General features: G+C 35.7%; 1 protein-coding gene across 1 annotated transcript; it reads right to left on the minus strand.

Moving 5' to 3' along the window:
- Positions 1 to 1,389: 1,389 nt before the first annotated feature.
- LOC136208991 (RNA demethylase ALKBH9B) lies at positions 1,390 to 7,168 on the minus strand. The gene is made up of 6 exons (XM_066000320.1): positions 6,866 to 7,168; positions 6,034 to 6,654; positions 5,464 to 5,549; positions 2,425 to 2,735; positions 2,246 to 2,317; positions 1,390 to 2,148 (listed from the first exon to the last, which is right to left on the minus strand). The coding sequence occupies exons 1-6, from the start codon at positions 7,038 to 7,040 to the stop codon at positions 1,875 to 1,877; spliced, it is 1,539 nt and encodes a 512-aa protein (XP_065856392.1). The 5' UTR covers positions 7,041 to 7,168; the 3' UTR covers positions 1,390 to 1,874.
- Between the last annotated feature and the right edge of the window lie 3,125 nt (positions 7,169 to 10,293).

Consider the following 10,293-nt stretch of genomic DNA (forward strand, 5'->3'; position numbering starts at 1 on the left):
CGAGTTCTTCTCTAAAAAGCTCCTTACCATTACGGGGAGCTTCAAAGGGGACCCCCTTGCCAATTCTACCCAGAATAAAGAGGTTCAACTCGTTGGGTGGTGTAGGCCGAAGGATGGGATGGTTAAGTTGAACACGGATGGCTCCTGTCTCAACAATGGAAAGATCGCGGCTGGAGGCGTGCTCAGGGACGCGGGAGGTGCCTGGTTGTCTGGATTCACCCATAACCTGGGTTTGGGCTCATCCTTTTCAGTGGAACTTTGGGGTATTCTTTCTGGAGTCAAGCTTGCTAGAAATCTGGGTATTAAAAGGCTTGCTGTGGAGTCTGATAATATGGAGGCTATTAGTATGATCTCTAATAATCATGTTTTTTGTCTTAGTAGCCAGAACCTTATCAAAGCAATAAGAAGTCTTGGCTCCTCCTTTGAGTCCTTAGAGTTCAGCCACATCTACAGAGAACAAAATCGAATTGCGGATCGCTTGGCGGCGGCTGGGCACGAGGGGGTGTTAGGTGTTTCCACCCTTTCTGATCCTCCTATCTATCTTTCTTCTCTCCTTTTAGAGGACAGAGTTTGGGTTAGCTTTCCTAGGCTGATCCCAGGTTAGCTTTTGTCTCGGTGTTGGTTTGTTTTCTTTCCTGTTTCTACCAAAAAAAAAAAAAGATGAAAAAATATATATATATATATATAGTACTTAGACATGTGTAATAGTAACCTCGAATCCGGATTAGTTGGCCAATGTGGTTCGGAGTACCGGATGGTTTAATAAAAAAAAAAAGTATATATATTTGAGTTAAAAACCAACCAATCAAACTCAATCCAGGAGACCAACCCAACTCAATCCAATCACAATCCATTCAAATTGAGTATTTAACATATTTGGTTAAAACTCATGGATTGTAACCCAAATAAAAAAAAAATACCCGTTAAAACATGTTGTAACCCTTGCACTTTCTCACACCAACAAATTTTTCTTGTTTCACGATGTTACCAAACATCAGAAAATCTTTTGTTTTCTAGCAAATTTTTTTTTTACTCAATATTTTTCGACAAACAAACAGGTATAACAAATATCTCAATGACAGAAGCTCAGTGTGGTGTTAAATAGTTGTACACTTAAATATGTATACATAGTTGAGTTAAAAATAAATCCAACTCAATCCACTCCACCAACCCAAATCAATCCATTCAAATTGAGTATTTAATACATTGAGTTAATTTTAACAGCCAACTTAAGGATCGTTTCTTTTAATAGATTGGATCAGATTATAACACAAATACAAAAAATTAATTCATTCCTAGTCCGATCCTTACAATTTCTCACACCAACTTACATGTCATCCACGAACAAAGTATTATGAATACTAATACGATCTAACTTACATGTCATCCACAAACAAAGTATTATGAATACTAATACGATCTAACTTACATGTCATCCACAAACAAAGTATTATGAATACTAATACAATTGCATCGAAACATCAAATTCCAAACAATCATTGAAAACTACAACTTAAAGATTATAAATGTGTATAGAATAGAATGAATACAAAATTAGCAGTAATACTCTCTTTTCGTGTATTCTAACATTACGAATCTTGCAAAATTGGCAGTAATAATCATAAATTCCATGGCCTCTTCTCACCAAATCCATCAGACAGAAACAGAGTCCTATAATACAAGGCAGCCACTTAAAACATATTACAACTTCCAATAGCTGCTGCCATATGAATTTTACCTTATAGTCTGTCATCTGAAATACTTAAAACACATACCAAACCCATTCATATATACTTGTAGATATCGCTATTCGTATTTTGGCATAAGAAATCGATATAAATACACATAAAAGCCTTTTCCCTTGAGCTCATCAATCACCTAAACCTCCGGTTATTAGCATATCCTCGTCTACTAAAAGTTGGATAGCGAGGTTCTGAGCGGGAACCGTCCTCTCCGGAGCCTCTTCCGTCAATCATACCCTCCTTCCTAATTGGCTGCCGTCTCCTATGAGGCTCGGACTTGGGAGAATTTAACCTCTTTGTTTTGTTCATATCATATGCTAATGGTTCAATGCCTTGCAAATCAGGTGCTGGAATGAAACTGAAAGGCCTTTTCGCTTCATCCATTTTTCTAAATGTTATAGATATCCTATGAGAAATACAGGGAGAGCAGAAAATCATATTTCCAACCAAGTCATGAAAACAAACAGCAGAACAATGAAAACGAAGCTTCAAAAGATACCTACCTCTTTGTCGGAACTGAAGGCACACAATGCTTTGCTACATCAGCAGCATTTCCATTTATGACAAGAACAGACCTGGACAGATATAATGTTAATTCTTAAGATTTTGGTTTCGTAACAAAAAGCATAAGAGAACCACACACTCCAACAAGCAAAAGATTCACTATTACATATAGACTTACCCCACAGGCAACGGAATAGCAATTGATCCAGCAAATTCACCAGCACCCAAAATCTTCAAGTTAGATCCAAATACTATATTGCATTCACTAACAAATGACACTGTGCAAAAAGGCCGAACAAAATCATGATTGTCGATGTGAGGAGGTATACAGTCCCCTTCATCATAAATGTTAACAATGCAACTATCAGGAACACAGGTTGGAGGAAGCACATGCCATTTGATTAGCCTTCTAATGATCACTTTGAAGAGGTCAGGTATAGGATCCACATTTTCATTTTGTAGGATGCCAGGCAGGTTGCCTCTTTTGTCCTGCCAACAGAATATCAGAAAAGCATTGAATAATGAATCTAAATCCTAATTTCATGAATATTGAATAGACAACCAAATTGAAGTGTAAGATTCAAAAAAATCTTACATCATTTGCCTATGCATATAAAACCAATAAATATATGGCATTGTACAATGAAATATATGAACAAACAAAAAGTGTTAAAGTCCAAGTATAGGTCACATGAATATTGAATCCTGGTGCTAAAACTAATGCATTCTATTATCATTCAAGCATACATGTATTTGCACATAAAAGTACACTGAAATATCAAGAAAAGACGGAATTCATTTTTGACTAGCTTTTCACTTTCACAAAACTTCGATTCCCATTATCCGCTACATTTGAATGCTCTTTATGACATTATATAAATGAAAAGTTAAAGTCTGTTTAAAACTGATATCATGCAGCCATCAAATTACAAGATTCAACACTTAATTCTGCTTGAGATAAATTCCCATGCTCAGTTCATTTATCTAAATCCACACATTTAAACTTTCATTTGGCTAAATGCATTTAGTGGCCATCATACAGAATGTGCAATTAAGCCACCCAAACTTATTTCGTTCAACCGGATATGACTTTTAGTTTTGAATAAATTGAACCCGACTGACTTATGAATACTGTTTGAATTTAAAAAATTGAAAAACAATTATATAGTACTATTTTATTTTTCAACAATTTGTTTTCTTTCATATTCTTTTCAACTTTCATATCCTTTTATTACTAATGCATATAGTCATAAAATTTGAAGAAGAAAAAACAGTTATCAATTATCTAGAGAGGGACTTGAGAGAAGGAAAATCCAAATTTCACTTGATATTCACTGAGACTTCTCCTGATTCTCTTCATTAAATGACAAAAAGAATAGGGTTAATACCTTCACAGCCCCCTCAACCTATGTTGCCCGGATACGGATACGGTTTCCGATAAGGATACGGACACGGGAAACGTCATTTCTATAAAACATAGGACACGGAAACATGGGGGAAATGTGTAAATGTTAAAAATATGGGGGCACATTTATAAATATTAAAAATATATTTTTATGTTTGAATTCTGCAATAAAATAAAATAAATACCTATAATTAAAAAAACTCTTATCAAAACATAATTATTAAAATACATGAAATATAAATAATGCCAAAAAACGTTCTAAGTAAAAATAAATAAAACAATGAAAGAGATGTTATTAATTCAAATAGGATGCTTAATTTAATAAGTTCATCTTTAACCACTGTTGGCCTTGTGTTCTAAATTATTTGGTCTAGTTAATCTAGCAAGCAAAAAGGCTCTGTCATTTGGTCTATGTCAGATGTTACATGCACTGCACGTATAAATTCTTTAAATTCTTAGTTCAATCCAGATTGGATTTTGGTCTCTGTTTTCCTCTGTTTCTCTGAATTTGGTTTCCTTTTCTGATCTAGTTGAAAGAAAAACAGAGAACATAAAAAATGGTGTCGGATCTTCAATACCAACAGAGAACATAAAAAATGGTGTCGGATCTTCAATACCAACAGCATCAGAAACAAATGAACTCTAGTTTTTAACGAGGTATCAATAGACAGGGATTTATGCGAAGGTCAAAATCATAGTTGTCAAATCGAGTTTCGACTTGTGAATCGAAATCTTCATTTTGTGAATCGTGACTCGTGAATCGAACCGAATCGTAAGATTCAGTTAAAATTAATACTATTATAAAAAAATAGAATATTTACCATGTTGAACTCAAAATATTATCAATATTAGTCTAGAAATGCAATTTTAATGTAAAAAAAAAAAAAAAAAAATCATATTAACCAATTACTTAAAATTCAAATCCAATGGAAATGGAATCCTAATAAAACTAATTCACAAGGATTCTATTTAATAACTTAGTAGAGATGAAGAGTTTGAATTTCTGACTCTGTTTTTTTGCCTTGTTGTCAACTTGATAAGATGGAACGGAGCTAGTTTGAGTTGATAACTTAATAAATAACAATCGGACTAGAGGTGTGTGAGTTTCGTAGTTAGTGTTGTTTAAGTTTTTGATGAATGGTGATGAAGATCTGGCTCGAAATAAAGCTGATTCGAACCGTATGATTCTATTATAATTTAGATTCGCCTATAGATTCGGCTCGAAATAAAGCTTAATCGAATCGAGAATCGTAAGATTCTAACAACAGTGGTCAAAATCCACTCAGAAAAAAGCAAGGAGATTAGATCAGGAAATGCAGACTTAAAAGTTGAATTTTCAATCCTGCAAACTAGAGGACTCTGGATGTAATTATCACTCGTGATTAGGACCAGTAGACAATGCCAATGGGGCGTGGTAGTGAAAAATGACAACATTATCTGAAGAGTTTGGTTAGCAATGGTTAACAAATAACAATATAAACAACAATAAATTTATTTCTAAATAGAAACTCAAAGTTTGAGATATTCTATTTGATCAATTTTTATGGGCTCATGTTTAGTTTCTCAAGCACTCAATCATATAGCCTAGATTTCAAGACTGTTTTGTTTTGTTGACACAGATAGCGAGTTCTTAAGACAGTAAATGTACGAATTAGGATCAATGATTGAGAAAAAAGATTTGCATTATTATAAAATAGAAAATTAAAAACAATTGACTCAAAATAAAACTTGGGCGTGTATGTAATCTAAGTTGAATATATGCATTTGACTTTAAGCAAGTTATTAAATAGGCATAACAATGTTAGTGCGTACCGTTGCATAATTATAACAACAACCAAATTGGATAGTTACACGCCCTTTTCCTCTCATCCACTTCTGTGGGGCTGTAAATGTTTTCTCTGCGAGAAAATCCCAGAATATTTCATAATCAGTTAAGAACAAGATGATATATCAACTAACCAGAAACAATTATCATAAGAATTCCCTTTGGGAATTCTTTATTTAGGAATCAGAAAGCTACACGTATTATCCCAAACCCTTTATTAATTATCAAACTGCTCTCAGACTACCCTACAAGATGAAAAACAGAAAAACCAATATGGAAAATGAACCAATAGACACCCACACAGAACAGAGATGGGACATTGGCTATTATCGTGATAGTATCTTGAACATCCCATGATTTCCTTCAAGAATACACATTATAAGTCAATATTTAGGATGCCACTATATGTTTATGATTTTCGTGAATATGTCAATCTCATATTTTCTTCACATGGTGATACCATGTATACTAAACAAATCCTTTGACGAGGAACAATCATGAAACTAATATATTGCAATTTCGTTTCTGGTCTTTCATTATAAGACCAATTGTCATACCTTTCAGCTCGCCTCTTTTTCCCATGTCCTCAAGTTCATGCACAAAATTAACTATTCTCTTCTGCTCTACGGCACTGAAAACACCACTGTGAAGTTCAAGTCCCTCAAGAATATTCACAATCTTTCCTTTGAACCTCTCCAAGCATATAAAATCTTTCTTCCTCTTCACATTCATAAACCGGATGTGCTCCCTTTGTTCCCTTGTCAACTTAGGCTTCTCAACAACCTTTGATATCTTCATCTCCCCAGTTGCAGCACTTAGATTAACTATTCTTCTGTTGAAATCGTTTTGTTCTTCCTCCTCTACAAGCTCATCTTCTTGTGCCATGTCAGCCCAAGACATTCGATGGCTTGGGGTATCGATCAAAGGTGATTCGCTGCCAAGTATTCTACTTGTAGAAGGTTCTGAAACAGGTTCAGACCACCCATTTACTCCATCTTTCCAACTGCTCGAAGAATAAGTATCATCTGCATCCCCATCCTGATCCCCATCTTCATCTTTCCAACTTTCTGTAGAATTGTTGTCGCAATTAACCTCACAACAATTCTCTCGTGAATCAACATTACTAGGGATCGCTATTGTTTTATCAAAAGGTAAAGGCTTCGCTTCAGAATCAACTCCTGCAACAATAATTCCCAAATAAGAAGGAACCCAAACTTCTAGTTGCTAAAAGAAAAAAAAATATCGATAAAGAACACATTAACAACAATACTTCCAATAACTAAAACAATTACATAAAGAATAAGAAAATATAAATATAAAGAACGGATAGGAATCATGTAATTACGGTTATAGAAAAGAAATCCCTAGAAAGAGATAAGTAAAGAATACCAGAGTCAAGAGAGTGGATACGATCGGAGAGGATTTGGGTGCAGTTGCGGCAGAGATCCCTAGAAAGAAAAGGGAGCCAAGTAGTGAGAAATTCCGATGCAATTCGGAGATCTGACGGCTGGTATTGCAGGAGGAAAGGATCGTCCATCGTGGTAGCCCGGTGGAGATGAGTCATGGGTGAGATTCAGTGGAAATTTGTAGGTTAAAGACCTGTGAAAACAATGGTCAGATATGTTGAAGCAGATTTATGGCAGTTTGAAGAATACGAATTTTGTGACTATAAAGGTAACGGGTAGGGATGTTATTCTGAGATTCCTCGAGGGCAGTTTTGAATTCCTATGTATTAACTTCTTTTACGAGAAAGGATAAGATGAAACAACAAAGTTTAATTTTGCATCTAAGACCATTTTTTACCGTTATTGATATAATTATGGGTTAAGGTGCAAAAATACCCCTAACGTTTTGGGTCAGGAGTAATTTTACCCCTAACGTCTAAAATGGTGCAATTTTGCCCCTAACGTTTGTAGCCAAGAGCAATTTTACCCTAACGTTGGTAATTTGGGTCAATTTCAGATATTATTATAAAACACATATATTTTTATTCATTATTTTGCACCAATTTCATATCAATTCATCCTAAAAAAAGAATTTCATGTTTTTTTGTAATTTAATAATAGAATTGGAGATTAATATTTACAAATTCGGTGAATTTTTTGAATTTTTTTTTATCTAATTCATACAAAAGACAATATATTTTTTTATTTTTTTCACATCCCAACATATGTTTATGATTTGTTACTGATAAAATGACGCATATATGAAGTGTAGATGATAAGATTCATGACCGAGAAAACAGTTTGATGAATTATTTCTGAAATTGATCCAATTTATCAACGTTAGGGGTAAAATTGCTCTTGGCTACAAACGTTAAGGGTAAAATTGCACCATTTTAGACGTTAGGGGTAAAATTGCTCCAGACCCAAAACGTTAGGGGTATTTTTGCACCTTAACCCTATAATTATATTTTTAATATTTATAAGTTTAATGTTATATAAAATGTTAAGTTGGATTGACATTGCTCTTGAATTCAGGATTAATTTTATCATAAACATTGGGGACGGTGAATGATGGTATTTATAGCTTTATTAAAGGAGTTTTTAATGGTTCTGAGGATATTAGGCTGGTGAACAAAACTCTTCTGGTTCTTATCCCTAAAGTGGAGAAGTCGTCTTCAATTTTACAGATGAGACCTATTAGTCTTTGTAATGTGCTTTACAAGGCTATTACAAAAATTGTGGCCAATAGACTCTGGTGTATTCTCCCTGATATTATTAGTCAAAATCAAGACAGTTTTGTTCCTGGAAGGCATATGATGAATAATGTGGTTATAGCCCAGGAGATGGTCCACTCTATGAAAATTAAAAAGGGGAAAAGGGGTATTGTGGCTCTGAAGCTGGATCTGGAAAAAGCTTATGATCGCCTTAACTGGAGTTTTCTTCTTGATAGTCTGAAGAGAGCAGGTACTCCGGACAATTGGATGAGACTAATTGAGGTCTGCATTTCTTCTCCGGTGTTTCAAGTTTTAATTAATGGAGATATGTCTGAGGAGTTTACTCCTTCCCGGGGCATCTGTCAAGGGGACCTTATGAGCCCCTTCTTATTTGTTATTGCTATGGAAAGGTTGACTCACCTTATCCAAGATGATGTTAGCAATGGGAAGTACCACCCGATTTCCATTAATAAATTCTGCCCCCCGATTACTCATTTGTTCTTTGCAGATGATGTGATGATCTTTGTGGAAGGGAATGAGGAGCAAATTGGCGTGATCATGGATATCCTTAATTGTTTCTGCTCTGCTTCTGGTCAAAAACTTAATACCCATAAATCCCAGATGTTGTGTTCTAAAAACATGAGTCAAGGAGTCTGCAAAAGGCTGAGTGAAATTTCTGGGATTCCTCTGACTAATTCTTTGGATAAATATCTGGGGGTTCCCCTCCATAGTGTTAGAGTGTCTAAAGCTTCCTTTAAAGAGATTTTTGACAAAACTAACAGTAAATGTGCGATTTGGAAAGCTAAATCCCTTTCTCTTGCGGGCCGTATTACTTTGATCCAGTCTGTCAACTGTGCGGTTCCTAATCATATTATGCAAGCTTGTAGACTGTCTGAGCATGTTCTTAAAGATCTTGATAAAATCAATCGCCGTTTCCTGTGGGGGGACTCTGAGAAGGGGAAGAAAATTCACCTTGTTCCTTGGAAAGAGGTTTGTCAACCGAAGATTATGGGAGGACTGGGGATTAGACAAGCTAGGGACAATAATAAAGTGCTATTAATGAAACTCTTGTGGAGAATGTGGCAACTTCCTTCTTCTCTTTGGGTTCGGTTATTGTGTGGGAAATATAGAAAGGACATGATTTTTGGGGGTCCTAAGGAGATAGTTAATAATTGCTCCTTTCTTTGGAAAGGCCTTAGTGCTGTGTTTTCAGAGTTTTGCTCTGGGATTGGTTGGGCATTGGGCAATGGCAATTCTATCAGTTTTTGGAATGATGTCTGGATTGGTGATAAGCCTTTATTAGAAGTCTGTAGAGTTCCACCACCTTTTGACGGTCGGAATTGGAGGATTGCTGATGTAGTAGATTCTGAGGGTGAGTGGATTTGGTCGAGGTTCGATTCGTATCTTAGTCTGGAAACGCTCCTGAAAATTAGAGAAGTTAAAATTAGTAGCAAGGAGGAAAACAGGGATAGTCACTGTTGGTCTTTGACTAATAATGAGGCTTATTCGTGTAAGTCCGCTTTTGAGGCCTTCATTCAAAATTTGGAGACTCCGCACCCTGAAGTTTGGAAAATTATTTGGGCCTTGAAAGTTCCGTACCGTATTAGGAGTTTCCTGTGGCTTGGGGTCAAAAATAGGTTGCTGACTAATATGGATAGAAAAAGACGTCATTTGGTGGGTTCTGGAGCTTGTAGTAGATGCAGAGGTCATGATGAAACTATTTGCCATGCTCTTAGAGATTGTGCTAAGAGTAAAGAAGTGTGGAGGAAAGTTCTCCCTGACCAGCTGCTGTCTGCTTTCTTGTCCCATTCTGATCTTGACTGGTTTTTAGATGGTGTTAGTGGAAAGCTATTGGCAGGTCTTGAGCATGGTAATATCATTTTTTCGGTTGTCTGTCACCAGATTTGGAAGTGGAGGAATGAGGAGATTTTTGGAGGAGAAACTGTGGTTATGCCTAATTTATTGGATTTCTTCGCTAAAAAAATTTGCTCCATTGTTGATAGCTTCAAAATGGATTCTTTAGATAGGGCTATCCAGAAGAAGGCTATTCATCTCATTGGCTGGAGTAGGCCTAGGGAAGGGGTTGTGAAGTTAAACACTGATGGTTCTTGTCTGATGGACGGTACAATTGCTGCTGGAGGGGTTTTGAGAGACGCTG

Source organism: Euphorbia lathyris, chromosome 10 (assembly GCF_963576675.1).
Source record: "Euphorbia lathyris chromosome 10, ddEupLath1.1, whole genome shotgun sequence".
Taxonomy (NCBI): domain Eukaryota; kingdom Viridiplantae; phylum Streptophyta; class Magnoliopsida; order Malpighiales; family Euphorbiaceae; genus Euphorbia; species Euphorbia lathyris.